At 41.8% G+C, this 23,079-nt stretch overlaps 1 protein-coding gene across 1 annotated transcript in view; it reads right to left on the bottom strand.

The window, feature by feature from the left end:
• The window catches only part of SLC3A1 (solute carrier family 3 member 1), a 46,098-nt gene extending 24,825 nt beyond the window's left edge, over positions 1–21,273 (bottom strand). The window contains exons 1-4 of the mRNA XM_081833485.1: positions 20,724–21,273; positions 7,726–8,175; positions 3,588–3,767; positions 3,285–3,439 (exon numbers count right to left, since the gene is read on the bottom strand). Of these exons, the coding sequence (XP_081689611.1) occupies positions 3,285–3,439; positions 3,588–3,767; positions 7,726–8,175; positions 20,724–20,733 (795 nt within the window). The 5' untranslated portion in view covers positions 20,734–21,273. The remainder of the gene's footprint in view (positions 1–3,284; positions 3,440–3,587; positions 3,768–7,725; positions 8,176–20,723) is intronic.
• Positions 21,274–23,079: the final 1,806 nt, after the last annotated feature.

Below are 23,079 nucleotides of genomic sequence, written 5' to 3'. Positions count from 1 at the left end.
TCACCATGGCAACAAGTGGCTGAAGCTAAGTCGTAGCTGCTGCCTTTTAAGGAGACGCAGCCTCACCAGCACGCCACCGGCATGGTCCACCCTGACACGAACCAGGATACTCACGGTATCTATGACCGAGAAAAGATAGGGATCCAGAATACAAAAAGAACTCCACCAATCAATTTCAAAGGCACAAACAATCGAAAAGAAAACTGAGGAAAGAAACCGTGAACAGGTGTTTTGCAGAAACGGAAGCTCAAGTGAATACATGTGTGAAGAAATGTTCAACATCATTAGTAATTAAATAAATCTTCACTAATAACTAGATAAATGTAAAATTAAGACCTCAGTGTGATATTTATGTTCTCACTGTGAACTTTATGTTCTCTTGGTAAAAATTACAAAGTGTGGGGCGCCTGGGTGGCTCAGTTGGTTAAGCGACTGCCTTCGGCTCAGGTCATGATCCTGGAGTCCCGGGATCGAGTCCCTGCTCGGCGGGGGGTCTGCTTCTCCCTCTGACCCTCCTCCCTCTCATGCTCTCTGTCTCTCATTCTCTCTGTCTCAAATAAATAAATAAAATCTTAAAAAAAAAAAATTACAAAGTGTGGCAGTACCAGTAAATGAAAGGGCGTATGTATTTTTTATACTCCTGAAGGGGTATATCAACTGGTACGACCACTCTGACAAGCAGTTTGGTATTATCTTACAGAGCAGACCATGCAGTGTCATGCACCCAGCAATTTCACTGCTAGGCATTTGCCTTCTAGAAGCTCTTGTACCTGCACCCCCAGAGAAATAGATTAATGAGAATGTTTACCATGGCATCATTAGTAATAGTAAAAAAATATATAAAATAAACCCCTAGAGACAGCCCAAATGCCATCAACAGAGGAGTGCATAAGTAAATCATAGCACATGCACCCAGTGAAATAGTACATAACAGTAAAAATGTATAAACCACACCTACTGGAACCTACAAAAATGAGTGTTTTTTTAAAGATTTTATTTATTTATCTGACAGAGAGAAAGAGCACAAGCAGGGGGAGCGGCAGGCAGAGGGAAAGGGAGAAGCAGGGTCCCCATGGAGCAGGGAGCCCGATGCAGGGCTCGATCCCAGGACCCTGGGATCATGACCTGAGCCGAAGGCAGACACTTAACTGACTGAGCCACCCAGGCGCCCCTTAAATTTCTTAATATTTGTCTGTATAGATCCTAGTCGTTCTGTTTCCCTGGAGAATTTGGATATAGGGTTTTGGATATAGGGCAATTTTTAAAAGCAGACGGTGCAGTTGGACTGTGCGGTCATCAGCCCTTTCGTTTACTGGCTGTGTGACCAAGGGCACAGTGCTTAACATTGCCCATCTGCAAAACAGGAACTAAAACCTAACTCACAGGATTGCAGGGTGGATTAAATGAATGAATGAATATGACACACTTAGCACAGAACCTGGCACATAGGAAGTGTTTTAGTAAATGTCTGCTAGTATCATGATCATTTTAACAAGTGTGCAGCCTGGGGAAAAGAAAAATTAAGGAGCTAAAACTGCCAGGATTGCTGATGACCTGTTCACCAGGCTGCATACTAGTACTATTCATTAAACCGGGGTATAAGAGGTTGGTGGGGAGAAGATCACACAGTCAGCCTTGACACATGTCGATTTTGAGTGCCCTTGGTTCATCTAAAAGTTCATGCTTAGGAACCAGCCTCTTTAAGTGTTTATGGAGAAGGTCAGGGGAGTGGAGATCCAGAGGATCAAGGGTAAAGCAGGAGAAACGGGGACCAGAGCAGGTGGAGGGACTGGCCAGAGACAGGGGTAGAGTTGCCAGATAAAAACAAGACATACAATTAAATCTAAATTTCAGGTTAACAATGCAAAACTTTTAGGTATAAGTATGTCCCAAGCAATATTTTATACTAAAAAACTATGCATTGTTTATCTAAAATTCAGATGTCACTGGGCTTCCTGGATTTTTATTTGTAAGTCTAGAAACCCCAGACAAGACTGACCTGGACTCTGCCATAGAAGAAGTGAGTAGGAAGAAGGTGCGTATAAGAGAGGCAGGGTTGGGACACCTGGGTGGCGCAGTCAGTTGAGCATCTGACTCTTGGTTTGGGCTCAGGTTGTGATCTCAGGGTCGTGAGATCGAGCCTGGCATCAGGCTCTGCACTGGGCACAGAGTCTGCTTGGGATTCTCTCTCCCTCTTGCTCTCTTTCTCTCTCTCTCTAAAATAAATAAATAAATCTTAAAAAGAAAAAAAAGTAGGGGCACCTGGGTGGCTCAGTCGGTTATGCTGTTGCTTTCGGCCTAGGTCATGATCCCAGGATCCTGGAATCAAGCCCCGCATCGGGCTCCTTGCTCAGCAGGGAGCCTTCTTCTCCCTCTCCTCCCCACTCGTGCTCTCTCTCGCTATCTCTCTCTCTCTCTCAAATAAAATATTTTAAAAATCTTAATAAAGAAAAAGAAAAAGAAGTAGAGGAAGTTTTGATGACTTCTGCTCTCCCTTTGAAGTAGAGTTTGCTGCTGAGCACGATAAGACGGGGAGATGGCACGTAGGATGTTTGAGGAAGAGGGAGGGCCTGGACAGTAAAATCCCCAAGAAGACTGGATGGCTCAGTTCATGTGGGGACTGTGGATGTGTGAGGTCTCTGAAGGCACAGATACCAAGGTTCAAGCAAAGAGAAAGTGGATGGGCAGGTTTATTTATGGCTAGGGTTTTGTTGGACAGGGGAGTCACAACATCAGAAAGGCAAAGGGGTCCGGAGAATAAATAGCAAGACAGTTACGGACCCAGTGGGACATGGAGTCTAAGTCGGGCAGAGTGGGAAGTGAGGGAAGGAGAGGCTAATAGAAAGTATAGGTTTTAGGGGCGCCTGGGTGGCTCAGTCATTAAGTGTCTGCCTTCGGCTCAGGTCATGATCTCAGGGTCCTGGGATCGAGCCCCGCATCGTGCTCCCTGCTTGGCGGGAAGCCTGCTTCTCCCTCTCCCGCTCCCCCTGCTTGTGTTCCTTCTCTCTCTGTGTCTCTCTCTGTCAAATAAATGAATAAAATCTTAAAAAAAAAAAAGTATAGGTTTTAATTTGCTAAAATATCTATGTTCTACAATGAAATAAAAAGTCCCAATCCAAATGTTAGGAGGCTTGAGTAGCTTATTTCTACTTCTTTGGGAAACTTTCCTTTTCCCCAAAACTATACCTATTAATTTTTTCCTTACAAGGACTTTATAAATAACCAGTTTAATTACTGAAGATCTGCCCATGTTCTCTTTGAAAATCAGACAAGTTGGTACTTACCCAGTTGTTGGGTGGTACGATTGTGCCATTTTCATGCATACAGTCATGCCAGATGTAATAATCGGTATATTTCCCTGTCCGGTTCCGACTCAATTGAAACCAAGCATGTTTATCACTGGTGTGGTTTGGTATGAAATCAATTATTAATTTTAAACCTAATGAGCGAAAGTATTTCAAATGTCAGGAAGAAATTATTTTAAAATAATACACGTCAGTTAAGGACAAAAGTGCTTTAAGAAAGCATTTGGAGAATGCTTTTCTCAACCCCCACCACCCCTCCCACCCACCTGCCACTCAGTTTACCTTTATCATGTATGGCTGCAACCAGATTCTCAAAATCTTTCATCGTTCCAAAAATAGGATCAATTTCTCGGAAATCTTCAACACCGTGTCGGAAATCTTTAAGGGATGATTTATAAAATGAAGTAATCCAAATAGTTTTTATATTTAAAGTTGTGATGTAGTCCAGTTTCTCTTGAATACCTAAAGAAAAAAAGTCAAGGCCATGGAAAATAAAGTTGGGTTTTTTTAGTTGAAGGATTAAAAATAAAACCAACATGCCTAAAATTGAAATATTTATATTGAAACAGAAATATTTGGAATTTTGTTGAATTTGAGTGAAATTCAAATAGAAAGATCTAGTTCTATAAGCACCATCAAATGGTCTTCTAGCAATAATCTTTGACCTTTAACATAAATATAGAACGTTAAAAAAATCCGTGTGTGCATTGTTCATATTTTATTTTATTTTATTTTTTTAAAGATTTTATTTATTTATTTGACAGAGAGAGACACAGCGAGAGAGGGAACACAAGCAGGGGGAGCGGGAGAGGGAGAAGCAGGCCTCCCACCGAGCAGGGAGCCCGATGCAGGGCTCGATCCCAGGACCCTGGGATCATGACCTGAGCCAAAGGCAGACGCTTAAGCCCCCCAGGCACCCCTGTTCATATTTTATATTTAAAACTAAGGCTATAGGGCCCCTGGATGGCTCAGTCAGTTCAGCATCTGACTCTTGATCTCAGCTCAGGTCTTGATCTCGGGGGTCTTGAGTTCAAGCCTGGTGCTGGGCTCCACAGCTACGGAGCCTACTTTAAAAAATCAATTAAAAAATAAACAAAACGGGCGCCTGGGTGGCTCAGTCAGTTAAGCCTCTGCCTTTGGCTCAGGTCATGATCCCAGGGTCCTGGAATCAAGCCCCGCATCGGGCTCCCCGCTGAGCCTGCTTCTCCTTCTCCCTCTACCTGCCACTCTACCTGCTTGCGCTCGCTCACTCTCTCTGTCAAATAAAATCTTTAAATAAATAAACAAAAATAAAACCAGGGCTACAGTATTAATTTATTCTACACATGGTTTTTGTGCACCTAATCCAGGCCTGGTGCTGGGCTAAGTGCCAAGGGACAAAGAAGAGTAACTCATGGTCTAGGTGGCACTATCCAGTACGACAGCCGCATGTCCCATGGAGCCGTTGCTGAGCACTTGCAATGGGACCAGTGTGAACTGAGATGTGCTATAAATGTAAAATACTCACTGGATTCTGAAGAATGTAAGAATGTAAACTATCTCATTAATACTGTTATGTTGGTTATATGTTGGAATGATATGTTGGCTTAAACAAAATACCTTTTTTTTTTTTTTTAAGATTTTTATTTATTTCTTTGAGAGAGAGAGAGCATGAGCTGGGGAGGAGAGGGACAAGGAGACTCCCAACTGAGCAGGGAGCCCGATGCGGGGCTTGATCCCAGGACCCTGAGATCATGACCTGAGCCAAAGGCAGACACTTAACCAACTGAGCCACCCAGGTGCCCCATAAACGAAACACTTTAAATGAATTTTATTAAAATGGATTTTAAATTAAAATTAAATTTGTTTAAAAGATTTTCTTTTTAATGGGGCTTGAACTTACAACCCCATGATCAAGAGTTGCATGCTCTACCGACTGAGCCAGCCAGGTGCCCCTAAAATTAAATTATTATTAAAATGAATTTCTCATCTTTTTCTTTTTTACTTATATGAATGTGACTCCTAGAGAATTTATAGTTATCTATGTGGTTCACATTCTATTTCCTTTGGACAATGCTGAAGCCAAGAATTTATACAGAAGGGAAATCTAGATTTGGCTATGTAGAGACACAGGAATGAAACTCTGTGTACTTGGAACCTTGTAGGATAATTAGTAGATAGCGTGGTTTTTTGTGTGATTCCGGTTCAGAGTCCTAAACGCAGATCAGAGACTTGAGTCTAGTATTCAATCTCCAGTAACTTTCTGTGGGACCCCTCTGTGCCTTCCTACAATCAGAGCCTGTCAGAGGTCACACAGCAAGCTGGAGATCACTGAGACCAAAGCACAAAGCCTCCTGATTCCGGGCACTGGGGCTCTTCCCCTATAATTGGCTGCTTATTTTTGTCTTCTTTGTACCTCAGTTCCCCCATTATAGGTATCTGTGAAACCTCGAAGACTGTTCACAGCCAACGAAAGGATTTTGAATGAAATCAGAATGATACAATGTATCTTCTTAAGAATAAGCGCACAGGAACAGGATGTTAAAAACAAAGGGTCTAGACAGAGACAAAGTAAACAGGGATCCCAGGCCCCCACTCCAAGGGGCAGAAGGCAATCACCAAAACAAATTGAAACCCGGAATGGTTCCTTCAAATAATAACAAGCAGATCCCCTCAACCTCAAGGACAAAGACCTATTGATTACAGGAAACAGCTAGTCCCTCCAGGCAAAGTTACTGGGAACGGCAAATGTAGGAGCTGATAAGACCCTGCCCTGTGCACGGGAATTTGGGGTATATCAGAAGGAGATTACAAAGGGAGGGCGGGAAGGGGGGAATTTATCTTTGGGTTTAGGGGTTTTAGCTCTATTCTGTCAAAACATCACTTTCGCTAAGCATTTACTACGCAGAGGCAGCAGGTGCTACGGCCACGACAGCAAGGAGGGTGTGCTGGGGAAGTCACCCAGACAGCTCACAAGGCACTATCAGAGGGCGCTGGACACAGTGCAGAGCCCTGCGGGAGCTCTGCGGAACGGAGCGCATGCTCTGAGCGGGAGGCAAAGCAAAAACTAATGCAGAAGATGGGTTTCAACTGCACCTTGAAGGACAGATAATATTTCAATTGGTGAAGACGCAGAGAGATACAAAAAAGAGAAATTGATATGAGCGTGAAAAAGAGAAGCCTTTTATTAATTATTAAGGACAGTTAGAGATTTTAAGTTCCTATTTGTAACATTTTAAAGTTAGATTAAGCTCATCCCCAGGTCCCACACTCTATTAAATCATTCTGTGTTTTTTTTTTTCAAATTAAGTATTATTATCAAAAATTACCTTATTATTTTGTTTCTTATAGTTACCCTGAACAAGGGTGACCATATCAACCAAGTTGCCCAGGACAGATTCAGTTTATGCTTGCGCTCTGGCAAAATTTTAGTTTTAAAAGTGACCCAGGTGGCTCAGTCGGTTAAGTGTCCAACTTTTGATTTCAGCTCAGGTCATGATCTCAGGGTCCTGAGATCGAGCCCCACATGGCATGGAGCCTAGTTAGATTGTCTCTTTCCCTCTCCCTCTGCCCCTTCCCTCCCTCTCTCCCTCTCTTTAAAAAAAAAAAAAAATGTGCCCTGGGGCACCTGACTGGCTCAGTCAGAGAGTATGTGACTCTTGATCTCAGGGTTGTGGGTTCGAGCTGCACCTTCGGGTGTGGAGATTACTTAATAAAATCTTTAAAAAAAAAAAAAGTGTCCTGGTTTGAGCAATGAAGTATAAGGATATTCTACACATAACTCACTTGGAAATTATTGGCGTAACTTTAAAAAAGTAATTTTTTACTTTGTGTTTCATTTTGTTTTTACTAATAGGGATATTATTTTAAATAATCCTCAAATCATGTAATGTCCAACACACCCTGCTAACACCTTTTCCCTTTCATCTCTCAGGATTTAAACTTTAAAGGCTCAGCCTATACCCTTTAAAGATATGGCTTAATATTTTTCTATGACATTATTTATGCTTTATTCATTAATAAGAAACTCCCAGCCAGATTACCAAACTAGCTCCTACATACACTGGGAAAATAATTCTAAACTGTCAGCTCTGAAGAAATCAACTAGAAGGTGCGCAGAGGCAGGAAGCAACCAAGGAGGAAGCCTACTCCACCGTCAGAAGTTAGAATTGATTAGCTAAGTATATGTACTTAGTGGGCAATAAATCAAACAACTCAGTGGGAGCTCAAAGGCCTCCAGTAAGCAGCCTTTCATCATGTGAAGAACTGCTGGGTTGTGCTGAATGGCTTTTCAAATACCATAAACAGGGAGACACGCAGTGTGACCAGTCACAACGGAATGTGCTTAATGCACAAACCAGGCATGATTGGGTTTTGAGGATTAAGAGTCATAAAGCGCAACCTCATCCCAGCCCCGCCCGAATCTGGCCCCTACACCCACCTCTCAGGTCTCCGTTCCCATCCTGGTCACTGTCCTTGAAAGATCTCGGGTAGATCTGGTACATGGGCCCCTCCTGCCACCAGTCCAGGCACTTGGGAGAGACAGCAATGATAGCTATGGTGGCCGCAGTGAGCACGAGCACAGAAGCCACGGTGAGCCAGAAGAGCACCTCCCGGGGCACCCGGTAGCGGGCCTGGCCGGAGAACTGAAACAGCACCTCCTTGGGCATGCCCGCATATGGCCTGATGATCTGCAGGGCGGGCTTGCCGGGGCCAAGGATGGCCACCGCGCTGTCCGGAGGGCTGCCCGGGTCCGGTTCCTTCTCCAGGATGTCTTCGTTCTGCACAAACCCGTTGTTGGTCCGACATCCCCGCAGACTCATACCGATGGAGTCTCTCTTGCCTTTATCCTCAGCCATGTCCCACCACCTGATCCCTTCAGTGTACCTTCCTGCAATAACAAAGGTGGAGAGGTAGCCGGCTGAAATGCTTGGTGGTGTTAATGAGCTTTCATGGTTTATAAATAAACCTGGCTGGACAAAGTCCAGCCAAACAAGAAAGGGTAAAGGTAAAAGGGGTTTAAAAAAATTCTCTGTGCATCAGCCCTTGAGGCTGTTGTGGCTACGATCCCAACACTGAGGGGGTCAGACCTGGATTGGGACAAGGGCACAGAGGAGGAGAAACCAGAAGAGGAGGCAATTCAAGACATTACTTGATTGAGTACCCTGATGTTTACAGCAGCATTATTCACAATAGTCAAACAGTAGAAACAAGCCAAGTGCCCATCAAGAGATGAATGGACAAAATGTGATATATACATACAATGGAATATTACTCAGCCGTAAAAAGGAAGGAAATCCTGTTGCAGGCTACAATGTGGATGAACCTCGAAGACATTATGCTCAGTGAAATAAGCCAGTTGCAAAAGGACAGATAGTGTATGATTCCACTTATATGAGGCCCCTAGACTAATTCATGGAGACAGAGACAATAGAAGGGTGGTTACCGGGGGTTAGGAGGAAGGGAGAAATGGAAAGTCATTGTTTACTGAGTACAGAGCTTCCATTTGGGAGGATGAAAAACTTCTGGAGATGGATGGTGGTGAAGGTTGCACAACAATGTGAATGTGCTTAATGCTACTGAATTGTGCACTTAAATAGTTAAGTGGTAAATTTTATGTTATATTTCACCACAATAAAAAAAGAAGCTTAAAAATGTTCATTTTAGCTAGGTACGAGAAAAAGAAACAAATAACCAAATTTTGCACGGGGCAACAGGCTCTTCTTTATTTTTTGTTTTGAAGGTCTCTTCTTTCTACAAATCCAAGAGGAAGAATGTCTGGAGACAGGGAACAACACTTTGTTATGGAAGCTAATTTCATTTTATCTCAGTTCAGGCCAACCATATAAATAACTATTTGTACACTCCGTTGAACCCCACTATTTGTACACTCTGTTGGACCCCAGGTGTCTTCAGTCTTGTTTTCTGTTTTTCAGCTTCCATTCTTGGAGGCACTTTCTGAAGGTGGGGGAGGGGAGATGGCGGAAAAAGGATTCTATGTCTTGCAAGTTCAAGTGCTTAACTATAGGTAAATATAAATGTCCTTAATAACTGCACTTCAAAGTTATTTAATCAGGGGCACCTGCGTGGCTCAGTCAGTTAAGTGGCCAACTCTTGATTTTAGCTCAGGTCATGATCTCAGAGTTGTGGGATCGAGCCCCTGAGTCGAACCCTGCGTTGAGCCCCAGGCTCAGCACAGAGTCTGCCTGAGATTCTCTCTACCCCTCCCCCCAACTCATGCTTGCTCATTCTCTAAAACAAATAAATAAAAGCTTTTTTAAAAAGGGTTATTTAATCATTGACATGTGTAAAACACAACATTTGCAGCCTTGAGGAAACTGCCTTAAAGTTAGGTGTGCTTTCCTAGAAGATTCTGCAAGCCTTCCAAGAATGTGATGATTCATGGGTCCCATTTAATCAAAGGCATTTAAACAACCCTGTGGGGGTGCCTGGGTGGCTCAGTCGTTAAGCGTCTGCCTTTGGCTCAGGTCATGATCCCAGGGTCCTGGGATCGAGCCCCGCATCGGGCTCCCTGCTCAGCGGGAAGCCTGCTTCTCCCTCTCCCACTCCTCCTGCTTGTGTTCCCTCTCTCACTGTGTCTCTCTCTGTCAAATAAATAAATAAAATCTTTAAAAAAAAAATAAACAACCCTGTGACTCATTTGATCATATAACAAGAATTTTTCTTCATTAAATAAAGCTATATGAATTCTTAACATTGCTGGGTTTTTGTTTTTGTTTTTTTGTAGAATGACTTAGAAGCAGTGTATGGTACGGAGGAATAAACCATTTGATTCTGTCCAAGTTATTTTTTTAAATGAGAAAATCTCAATACCTAGGTCATTGAATGCATCCAATAACTGGCATCTCTCATTATTAATTATGCACATTGTGTATTTTTTTAAAAATCAAAAGAATTAAACATTATGTCTTGGAATTGTTTTATCTCTCAAACACATAATGGTAATTTTCACACAAGATCTAATTCTTGAAATTCAGTTACTGTTTGGGGAAAAAGCAATGTGCAAAAATACTCAGAGTTTTAAAATAATTTTAAATTATAAAAAAATAACTTTCATTTATCTTTAAATTCTAAATATGCAATCATATATATGCAGAGAAAACTTTACATCACAGCAATATGACTTCATGACAAAAATGTTCCATTTCAGCTTTTCTACACCCAACGTGGGGCTCGCACTAACATCCCTGAGATCAAGAGTCGCATGCTCTATGGACTTGAGCCAGTCAGGTGCCCCTCCTACTTCTCTACATTTTATTTAAAATAACAACTTCCCTACATTTTATTTAAAATAACAATACTTTGAGTTTCCAGAACATGCAAACTAGAATCTTTTTTTTAAAGATTTTATTTATTTATTTGCTAGAGAGAGCACAAGCAGGGGGAATGGCAGGCAGAGGGAGAAGGAGAAGCAAGCTCCCCGCTGAGCACAGAGCCTAATGCGGGGCTCGATCCCAGGACCCTGCAATCATGACCTGTAGGCAGAAGCTTAACCAACTGAGCCACCCAGGAGCCCTGGAATCTTTTTAAAACAATTGAATTAGGGGAACCTGGCTGGCTCAGTCAGAAGTGCATGCAACTCTTGATCTCAGGGTCACGAGTTTGAGCCCCACAATGGGTATAGAGATTATTTAAAAATTTTTTTAAAAATCTTCAAAAAAAAAAAACTAAAAACTAAAAACAATTGAAAGATTATCTGGTCTTTGGTGGAAGGATTTTTTAAAAAAATAAAAGCAATCACAAAAAATTGCTTGAATAGATTGAATAAAATTTTTGAATTTATTATATCACAAAGGGTACTGATTGAAGAGCATATATCAAGTTGGGAAATATATTGGCAATAAATACACCAAAAAACTTATGTCTTTAACATTAAAGGTACATATATATTGTTAGGCCATATATATATATATATATATATAAAATTTCATGATATCAATTAAAAAATATGTCAGTAGAGGGCGCCTGGTGGCTCAGTTGGTTAAGGACTGCCTTCGGCTCAGGTCATGATCCCGGAGTCCCGGGATCGAGTCCTGCATCAGGCTCCCTGCTCAGCGTGGGGTCTGCTTCTCCCTCTGACCCTCTTCCCTCTCGTGCTCTCTCTCATTCTCTCTCTCTCAAATAAATAAATAAAATCTTAAAAAAAAAAAAAGTCAGTAGAAAACTTGGGAAAAATATAAAGACATTTCACACAAATCGACTCGCTAATATCAGAAACAAATGAGCATTTTCAATCACACTGGCAAAGAACTTCTAAAAGATAATAGTGCTGCAAGTGTCTAGTGTAAATTAACATAATAATTCTAGAAAGTAATTTGGCAATGTGTATCATGAGTTTTAACATTTTCAGAGTAGGAAATGAAGCCAACTCTATCAGCTTTTAAAATAAAAACTCCAGTAAAATAAGGAGTTGGTATGAAAGAAGGGATAGGTCAAATGATCAATTGAACAGACTGGAGTCACCAAAAACAGATTCTTATTCCAAAGGGAATTTAGAATATGAAAAGGCAACATTTCAAATCAGGAAAAGAAAGATTATTTTAGTAAGTGATGTTGGACAACTAGCTAGCTATTTGAAAAAGAAAACAAAACCATATAGCTTTCCTTATTCCTTACATCAAAATAAGTTGTAGGGGCGCCTGGGTGGCTCAGTCGGTTAAGCGTCTGCCTTCGGCTCAGGTCATGATCCCAGCGTCCTAGGATCGAGCCCCACATCGGGCTCCCTGCTCAGCGGGGAGCCTGCTTCTCCCTCTCCCCCTGCCTGCCATGCCCCCTGCTTGTGCTCTAGCAAATAAATAAATACATCTTTAAAAAAATGAAAATAAAGGGCGCCTGGGTGGCTCAGTTGGTTAGGCGACTACCTTCGGCTCAGGTCATGATCCTGGAGTCCCGGGATCGAGTCCCACATCGGGCTCCCTGCTCAGCAGGGAGTCTGCTTCTCCCTCTGACCCTCCTCCCTCTCATGCTCTCTGTCTCTCATTCTCTCTCTCGCAAATAAATAAAAAATCTTAAAAATGAAAATAAAAATAAAAACAGAACAATCCACAAAGACAAAAGGCAAATGGCAAACACATATGACAAGCTGATTTCCATAATACAGAAACAGACTGTACAAATTAACACCAAAACATAGAAAAATGGACAAAGGATATAAGCAGTTGACAGGAAAAAAATACAAGTGATTAGTAAACAAAAAATGTACATTTCACCCAAAATTAAAGAGAAACAAAAATGAAAAAGATACACTACTTTTAGGCGCCTGGGTGGCTCAGTCATTAAGAGTCTGCCTTTGGCTCAGGTCATGATCCCAGGGTCCTGGGATCAAGTCCCACATCGGGCTCCCTGCTCTGCGGGAAGCCTGCTTCTCCCTCTCCCACTCCCCCTGCTTGTGTTCCTGCTCTCGCTATGTCTCTCTCTGTCAAAAAAATAAATAGGATCTTTAGAAAAAAAAAAGATACACTACTTTTAAACTATCATTTTGGCAAAAATGAAAGACTTGATAATACCCAGCATCTGAAAATATATAGGGAACCAGCATTCATACACTCATGCATAAAGTAGAGCAACCCTTGTGTAGAACAATTTGGGAGTATATATCAAAATTAGAAATTGCCTAACCTTTGGGGCACCTGGGTGGCTCAGTCAGTTAAGCCTCTGCCTTCAGCTCAGGTCATGATCCTGGGGTCCTGGGATCGAGCCCCATATCAGGCTCCCTGCTTAGGAGCCTGGTTGTCCCTCTCCCTCTGCCACTCCCCCTGCTTGTGTGCTCTCTCGCGCTCTCAAATAAATAAATAAAATCTTTAAAAAAAATAAATTGCATAATGTTTGACTTGGAAATTACACTGCTAAAACCTTATCTTGAAGATGGAACCAACAAGATATATGTACAAGGATGTAAATTGCAATAAAATTGGAGACAACCTAAATATACATCGCTAGAGAATAATTTAAATAAATTACGGCATATTCAAACAATGGAATACCACATAGCTCCTACAAAAAACAAATTTATGTATCTGGGCTGATAAGGAAAAATGTCCAAAGTATAGTGTGAAGTGGAAAAATGTTCTAGAACAGTATGGATAATATAATCAGATGTGTGTGGGGGAAATGGCACATATACGTGTGCATGCATATTAAATTTTCAGCTAGTAGGGGCACCTGGGTGGCTCAGTCACTTAAACATCTGCCTTTGGCTCAGGTCATGATCTCAGGGTCCTGGGACTGAGCCCTGCCTCAGGCTCCCTGCTCAGTGGGGAATCTGCTTCTCCTTCTCCCTCTGCCCTCTCCCCTGCTCATGCTCTCTCTCTCAAATAAATAAATAAATAAAATATTTTAAAAATTTTTTCAGCTAGTGGTTGACTGGAGACTGAGAATAAGAGAATGAGGTCAATAATCCTTGGACTTTTACTTTTCACTTTACCCTGACTGAGTTTTTTGCCCTCAACATATATGACTTTTATTTATTTATTTATTTTTAAGATTTTATTTATTTGACAGAGAGAGACAGCGAGAGCAGGAACACAAGCAGGGGGAGTGGGAGAGGGAGAAGCAGGCCTCCCGCCGAGCAGGGAGCCCGATGTGGGACTCGATCCCGGGACCCCAGGATCGTGACCTGAGCCGAAGGCAGATGCTTAACGACTGAGCCACCCAGGTGCCCCATATATGACTTTTATAATAGAGGGAAAGAAATGTTCATAACCTTTAACTCAGCAATTCCACTCCCCAAAATCTATCTTAAGGAAATAATCCAAGATAAGAACAAACATTTGTAGGGCGCCTGGGTGGCTCAGTTGGTTAAGCATCTGCCTTCGGCTCAGGCTCAGGTCATGATCCCAGTGGGGAGTCAGCTTCTCCCTCTCCCTCTGTCCCCCACCCCTGGACTTGTGCTCTCTCTCTCTCTCGAATAAATAAATAAAATCTTTTTAAAAAAAGAACAAAAATTTGCATATAATGAGGCTTATAAGTTACAGTGCTATTTATAATAGCAAACACTAGAAATCACCTAAATGTTCAATGACAAAAGACTAGCTAAAAAATTATTGTATATCCATGTGCTAGAATATTAGTCATTAAGCGTATTTTCCAAGATTTTTAATGACATGGAAGAAATCCCACATTATCATGTTGAGTGGGGCAATGCAGAATATAAAGAAATTGTCCCAGTTATGTGAAAAAAATTGCATGTATATCTGCAAAATCCTATTAGAAAATATAATTAGAGTGTTTACCTCTGGGTTCTAAGTTTATAGGTGACACTCATTTTGTTCTTTAAACCTTTTTTTATTTTTCTAATTTTTCTATAATAAATATGTATTTCTCTTCCACTGGAAAAAAAAATAAGTCAGGGAACCTGAGTTGGGAGTCTGTCTACCTAGAACTTCTAGGCAGGTGGTAGAGTTCAGTAATAAGGTAACTTCTCCTAGCAACAGCCACCCAAAATTTGTAAACACCCCATACCCATATCTAAAGGAAAGAGAAAAAAGCAAACTTAAACAAGCAGAAAGAAAACAGAAAAGAATTCAATGAACCAATTCCGAAAAACTGGACAGAAGAGGCAGTTGGCAGTAATCTAGACAAGATACTCAGAAAGCTAAGAATCCCAAGTACAAAAGTATCAGTATCACTTACTTTTAAGGAGATTTTAAAATGAAATACCGATGGCAGAAAGCAAAACACACTACTGTTACAACTTTTAAATGTGAAAAAGGAACAAGACGACTAAGGTAACTTTAAGAGGCAACACGGATAACCAGAACCAAGAATCAGAGATAATGAAGATAAACCTGCTCCATAAATTCAAATCCCAAGTGACTTACACAATCGTGCTAATAAAACAAAGAAAAGTGAAATATCTAGAAAACAGGAGCTAGAATGTTAGGGAACGCCACAAGATCCAGAAACATCCTGTGAGTAAACAAAGAAACAAACATACAGAAGTAGTAATAAGTGGGGAAAAATATATGTATATAATGCATTTTAAAAGCCATCATATCATAAAGACGTCCACTTAGCAGCAAATCCACCAAAGTGACATGCAATGTATAACCTGTCAGGTTTGTGAACATTTGAAAGAGCAGAACAATTTTCCATATTGCATTCCCCTATTTACAGCCTCTGTGAACTGAGGGTGGGACCTGCTGCAAAGTTATCTCTAAGTTCCCAGCCTCTGGCTCAGGGACTGGCACGTTATTAAATGAATAAAAGAACAGTCACTTAAAGACGGAGAGACCGAACTCTATGCTGAAGGAGGAGGAGGAAGAGGGAGAGAAAAAGTAGAAAGTACATCTGCACAGAAATGTAGATTTTTATCACCTAGCCAAATGTTCTTGCCTCGGTACAGTTTAATGAGTGAGATTTGAAGTCGGAGGAAGTGAGAGGCAAGCGTGCCTCCACCACATGCTCTCGGATCTTGGACCCACCACCAGCTTCGCGAAGGTCTCTGTTCCCTCAACTGTAACATTTAACTTGGTTCCGGGCCGACTGTTACCAGAGTAAAATGTTTTGTTTTGTTTTGTTTTTAAAAAACAGTTCTAATTAGAAGGAAACAAAAAATGGATTTATCCCAGCTAGGGATAGTTAAACTTGTATCAGTTAAACTTACATCACCACTGAAATCAGAGGAGACTCTTTAAACATGTTTTTTGCTGAAAGTTAGACTATTTTAAAACATTTTTATGACCAAATATAACCCCCCAAATGGCAAAAGAAATGTGAACAGAATATGAGAGCGTGACAAATGTCACAACAAAGCCTTACTATGTTTCATATACAAAGATTTAATGCAAACATACAAATCAATAGCTAAATTACATTCAATAGGAGATTAAAAGAGGTTGCAAATTATATATAAGAAATTAACATCACATAAAAGTCGTGGCATAAAAGTACTTTCTTGATGGAATTAAAGAAATATAAATTAAAACACTGTTGAGGTACATGATGCATGAATTGCATCCCTGTGCACATGCCTTTTCCCCATTCATTTCTTAGACCCTTAACACACTGAGCCTGGGCTTGGACATGTGGCTAGCTTTGGCCAATGGGACAATAACAAACTTAACACAAAAGGCAGCTTTAAAAATTTCTTGTGCATTCCTGCTCCTCTTTTGGACCTTTGCCATCACCATGAGATTATGCCCAGGCTGGCCCGCTGAAGGGTAAAGGAGGGATGTGGGAGATGTGGGAAGGAGGGTGAAATCTGTGCATTTAGGGTCCCTAGACCAGCCAATGCCCAGGCAGCCGGCCAACTGACCACAGACCCTTGAGGAAGCCCAGCCGGGATCGGTGGAGGCTACCTAGTCCAGGTCAGCCAAGCTGCCTGTCAATTGTTGTGTCATGAAAATTAATAAATGGTTGGGTTACTGTTTGGTTCTGGCCTTTGAAAAATGGCTTTACTGGAGGGTAACTGACATACAATAAACCGAACTCATTTAAAGTATATAATTTGGTAAGGTTTAACATGTGTATGCACCCATGAAACCATCACCACGATCAGAATGAACATGTCCATCACCTGCAGGACTGCCAGATGGTCTTCCCAAGTGGCTGTACCATTTTCCACCCCCACCCCCCCCAACAGCAATGAATAAGAGTTCTTGCTCTACTTCCTTACTGACATTTAGTGTTGTTACTATTTTAGAGGTTAGGAGTAAAGTGCAGTCTCGTGGTTGTTTAGCACATTCCTTTTTACCTCTGAGTAGAATTCCATAGTATGAATGTATCATTGTTTATAACTGAACACTTGGGGGGGCACCTGGGTGGCTCAGTCTGTTAAGCGTCTGCCTGCAGCTCAGGTCATGATCTCAGGGTCCTGGGACTGAGCCCTGCATCAGGCTCCCTACTCAGCGGGGAATCGCCTTCTCCTTCTCCCTCTGCCCTCTCCCCTGCTCATGCTCTCTTTCTCTCTCTCAAGTAAATAAATAAAATCTTAAAACTGAACACTTGTTGTTTTTTTCCCCAGTTTTTTACTATGATAAATAAAACTGCTATGAACAATCACATACAGGTCTTTGTAAGGATATGGCTTTCTTTTCTTTTGGGTAAATACCTAGGAGCGGGATGGCTGGATCATATGGGAGGTATATGTTTAACCTTTTAAGGAACCACCAAACTGTCCCAGAAAGTGGCTGCACCATTTTATATTACCCTTAGCAGTATATGAGAGCCCTAGTTCCTGCACATCCTTGCCAGCGCTTGTAATGTTCACTAGGTTTCATTTTAGTGATTCTAGTAGGTAGGGAGTGGTATTTCATTGTGATTTTGATTTGTACATCCCTAATTACTAATGATCTTGAGTATCTTTTCAGGGCTTACTTGCCATCCATCTAGCTTTTTGGTGAAGTTGATGCTGGCCATCAGCCAGTGGGGTTCAGTTCTCTCCATGTGGTCTTTCCATATGGGCTACTTCGGGCTTCCTCATAGCATTCTGGCTCGGTCCCATATGTGAGGGTCCCATCCAAAGAAAGAAAGCAAGGCAGCAACTCCATGTTTTTTGGGACCAGCCTCAGAAGTGACATAGCCCCTTTTGGACTGTCCTGTATGTACCAAGCCCAGAGTCCACATGTGAAGTTCTGGGGCAAAGGACATGGATACAGGGAAGCCATTACCTGGGATATTAATGCAATTAATCTTATCATGTGCTGAACGTTTTTTTCAAAGGTGATGAAAAAACATGTAAGATATGCCGTCTTAACATTTTTAAGTGTATGGTTCAGTAGTGTTAAGTGTATTCCCATTGTTGTGAAACTGATCTCCAGAAATTGTTTCGTCTTGCAAGTCTGAAGCTTTACACACCCATTAAACAACTTTTCTCTTCCCCCCACCCCCCAGCCCTTGGTAACCACCATTCTATTTTCTGTCTCCATGAATGGGACCACTCTTGGTACCTCATAGAAATGGAATCACACAGTAGTTGTCTTTTTGTGACTGGCTTATTTCTCTTGGGATAATGTCCTTGAGGTCCATCCATGGTGTAGCCTGGGTCAGAATCTCCTTCCCTTTTTAAAACTGAATGACATCCCATTGCACATAATACCACATTTTGCTTATCCATTCACCTGTCAGATATTTGGGCTGCTTCCATCTTTTGAGTATTGTGAAGGCTAGCCTTATGAACGTGGTTGTGCAAATATGTCTTCAAGAGCCTACTTTTAGTTTTTGTGGATCTGTATCCAGATGTGGGATTGTTGGATCATATGGGAATTCCAGTTGTAATTTTTTGAGGAAACTCCATACTGCTTTCCATAGCAGTTGCACCGTTATGTAATCTCAACAACAGCGCACAAGGGATCCAGTTCCTCCACACCCTTGCCAATACTCATTATTTTCTGTTTTGTTTTGTTTTTATAGTAGCCAACCTAATGGATGTGAGGTGATATTTTATTTTTTATTTTTTTATTTTTTTATTTTTTAAAATTTTATTTATTTGACAGAGAGAGACACAGCAAGAGAGGGAACATAAGCAGGGGGAGTGGGAGAGGGAGAAGCAGGCTCCCGGCTGAGCAGGGAACCTGATGCGGGGCTCGATCCCAGGACCCTGGGATCATGACCTGAGCCAAAGGCAGACGCTTAACGACTGAGCCACCCAGGCACCCCTTATTGTGGTTTTGATTTGTGCTTTTCTGATGGTTATTGAGTATCTTTTTCATATGCTTGCTGGCATTTGTGTATCATCTTTGGAGAAATGTCTATTCAAGTGCTTTGCCCCTTTTTTAATCAGGGTATTTGATTTTTTTTTGCTGTTGAGTTCTAACAATGTTTAATTTGTATTCCCAACAGGCACTTACAGGGCCAGGTGCAGCCCTGAGCTGGTGCTTCAACCTGACGAAAGGCATGTTTCTGTGCATCTCAGGCCCAAATTTGTGACAACGACGGCCAGGGGATCTCAGTGGCTATGGTCAACCCAGAGCAACTGCTGTTAATCATAATACTTTGCCACTGTGCCTTCCTGGTGGCCTATCCTCCAGACATGAAAAAACAACAGATACACAAACAAAAAAAGCATAATAATGTCCTTATGTGACATCATTGGCCAACAGTATGATTGAATCCACAGTGTAATGGGCTGATTTATAAAGTGTTTGAACCCTTGGGTGTCTCAATGCTTTCCTGCTTTTAAAGACAGTTCTCAAAAAAAAAAAAAAAAAAGTCCAGAATCACAAAAGAAATAATGACCCATAATATCTGGTCTTTAACAAAGTTCTATTGAAAAAGGTCACCCGGGCGCCTGGGTGGCTCAGTTGGTTAAGCGACTGCCTTTGGCTCAGGTCATGATCCTGGAGTCCCGGGATCGAGTCCCACATCAGGCTCCCTGCTCAGCGGGGAGTCTGCCTCTCCCTCTGACCCTGCCCCCCTCATGCTCTCTGTCTCTCATTCTCTCTCTCGCAAATAAATAAAATCTTAAAAAAAAAAAAAAAAAAAAAGGTCACCCAACAGTTAAATGCCAAGATCCCTACCCTGTGACAAATACTTCAAATTCAGATACACTGAGCTGCTCCGGAAAATGTGTAATTATCAGCACCGGGAGACACTGTCCTGCCACAAAGCGTCTTGCTCCAAATTCAAAGAGCATGAATCACGAGCTACCATCATCTGAGAACGTTGTGTGTTAGAACTTCACTGGGACACAAATGCCATTCTCTGCAATCTAAAGTTGGGGAAATGTGGTTGTTAGTATTGAGTGAGTCCCTCCACTCCTAGGCCAAACCCAGTGTTCTGGGAATGGGCGAGGCTCTATGTCGCCCTGACCGTTGAGGGACCCTCTTTAGCGAGGCCTGACTTAAAGCCAGGAAATAGTCAGCACGGCTTTGGGCCCTGGATCAGGGTCTCTGAGAACACAGATCAGAGGACAAAGTGTCGGTACAGGTAGAAAAGATAGAAAACATGTCATACTTTAAGGAAATGGCTTTACTCATGGCTAGGCATATACATAAACCCATTGTGAATGTGTCCCTTTAAAATAAAGCCCACTGAACGTGCACAATCTGTCAGACCATTGACCTTCTCGATAACCCTGGTATTGAGACTCCATAGCTTCCAGTGGCTTCTCACTATAAAGAGAACAAAGTCCATATATCTTGGCCTTGAAGTCTAAGCTTCAGTCTATGCCTACTCTATGTTCGAATCTTATTTCTCTCTTAATATCTCCAAATCAGGCCCTCCGCTCCAGTCAACCAGTGATGTTCACCGTTCCCTCCCCACGAACTCTGAACACCTCGTTCTGGACATTTTTTCCTCCTGAGGCCCTGCTCCATCTGCCTTCCTCCCCCCGCCACCCCAACATCAATATCACTCCCGTGGACACTCATCTAGCCCCCCCAGCACCCCCTACTCATTTGTATATTCATTCTCATAATTTCGGCTACTTTAATATATGATTTTATCCGGCCTTCCCACTCTGATGACTGAGCATGGTACCTGTTACCATGGTGAGCAGACCAGGGCTCCGCCAGTGGTCAATGTTCCGAATCTTGCTGGGAAAGGAGCTTGGGGATCATTGTGGGCAAGGCTCGGCAATCTTTAACCTGCGTAGGAATCTTCTGCAGATCTTGTCAAAATGCAGATTCTGATTCGGTAGGTTTGGGTGGAGCCTGAGCTTCTGCCTTTCTCACCACCTCCCAGGTGAGGCCAGTGCTGTGGTCCAGGTCCCACACTGCAGGAGGCTGCGAGGGACAAGGCCCGTAGGACTGAGATGACACCCATGGGTGACCAGGCAACACGGGGCACAGCAGAAAGAACAGAGTGGTGGCAGATTAGAAGGGCTCGGGGTAGTGGCCACTCAGGTCCAGCAACAACGAAGAACTGAAATTGATAGATCTAATTTCCAGAGAAGCTGAAAATCTGCATTCATCTGTAGAATTCCCCAAATTTTATATGTGGGCAATTAATTCAAATCCATGTTTGAGAGGACTTGTACAACATCCCCCTGATCTCTTTAAAGGGCCCTCTCTGTGACCGAATACTAGTCTCACTCTTTGCTCTGTTGGAAGTTTTAGCTTTCTTTCAATAATAGGCTTTATGTATAGACCAGATTTTTCAAACTGAAAAACATGTTTTAATGAAAAAAAATCTATAGCCCTAACAAAGCCCTAACAATCAATATTCGACCTACTAGTTTGTGTGTAATTAGAACGATGATTTCCAAACTTCGGGATTTTATAGGCAAAAAAAAAATGGGGGGAAACCAAAACTAAAGTACCAACATTTCACTTTCTTCAATAAGGATATTAAAAAAGATGGGGCGCCTGGGTGGCTCAGTCGTTGAGCGTCTGCCTTCGGTTCAGGTTATGATCTCAGGGTCCTGGGATCGAGCCCCGCATTGGGCTCCTGCTCTGCGGGAAGCCTGCTTCTCCTTCTGCCTGCGGCTCCCCGTGCTTGTATTCTTAAGCTCTCTTGCTCTCTCTCTGGCAAATAAATAAATAAAATCTTTAAAAAAAAAAAAGAGTCTACTCCCAGTATCTTATTATATGAAGGACACTATAACACCAAAACATGTAGGAAGAACATAAATCTTAGATCAAAGGAAAATTCTTTAAGTAGAATGAATTGTAGCTCCAAGGGAAAGCTACACTTTCCTTGTTTTTCTAATTTTGTGATGGACAAGTACAAACTTTGATTCAAGTTCTGGTTTGGGGGAACCACTGATTATTAATCCCTTCTGTTTATAAGAGATGAAACAAAGATGCCCAACAACCATATGACTTACTCAGTGCCACCTGCCACTGGGCTTTGGCCTCCACGGTTCTTGCTGGTGGGGTTACAATTTCGTGATAGTTCATCTCCATTCAGCATGGTGAGATGGCAAAGTCTTGAGACCAGTTTGAATCCCAGATCAGCAACTTATAAGCTCCATGGTCTTGGGTCAATTATTCAAACTCTGTTAGAGTTAGATTTCAGCTTTTTCATTTGTTACACTTACTTCAGGGTTGTTATGAAGATTAAGCAAAATGCATTTAAATCTTTTAATACATTTTAGCTAAATTTAAATAAAAATTAAATTAAAAAATTAAAAATTGGGGGCGCCTGGGTGGCTCAGTCGTTAAGCGTCTGCCTTCGGCTCAGGTCATGATCCCAGAGTCCTGGGATCAAGCCCAGCATCGGGCTCCCTGCTCCACGGGAAGCCTGCTTCTCCCTCTCCCACTCCCCCTGCTTGTGTTCCCTTTCTTGCTGTCTCTCTCTCTCTGTCAAATAAATAAATAAAATATTTAAAAAAAAAAAAAAAGAAATAAGAGAAAGAGATTTGGGAAAGTCACAAATACGTGGAAATTAAATAATATACTCCTAAATAACTAATGAAATGGCTGTATTAATGTCAGAAATAAAACAGATTTTTAAGAGAAAACTGTTACCAGAGATAAATAGTCTTTCTATAATGATAAATTGGTAAACCCATCAGGAAGATAGAACAGTCATAAACAGGTATGTACCTAAAACCAAAGCCTCAATGTACATGAAGCAAAAACTGATAAAATGGAGAGAGACAATTCAATAATAATAGTGGCAACTTCAATAACTGGAGACTTCACTTTCAAAAATGGATAGGGGCGCCTGGGTGGCTCAGTCATTAAGCATCTGCCTTCAGCTCAGGTCATGATCCCAGGGTCCTGGGTTCGAGACCCACATCGGGTTCCCTGCTCAGCAGGAAGCCTGCTTCTCCCTCTCCCACTCCCCCTGCTTGTGTTCCCTCTCTCGCTGTGTCTCTCTGTCAAATAAATAAATAAAAATTTTTAAAAAATTAAAAATTAAATAGCATATACAAACTACCTACCAGTGT

The sequence above is a fragment of the Leptonychotes weddellii genome, chromosome 10 (genome assembly GCF_054177405.1).
Source record: "Leptonychotes weddellii isolate Sample4059 chromosome 10, ASM5417740v2, whole genome shotgun sequence".
Lineage (NCBI taxonomy): Eukaryota > Metazoa > Chordata > Mammalia > Carnivora > Phocidae > Leptonychotes > Leptonychotes weddellii.
Note: the sequence above shows the minus strand (reverse complement) of the source record. Positions and strands in the feature narration are given on the sequence as shown.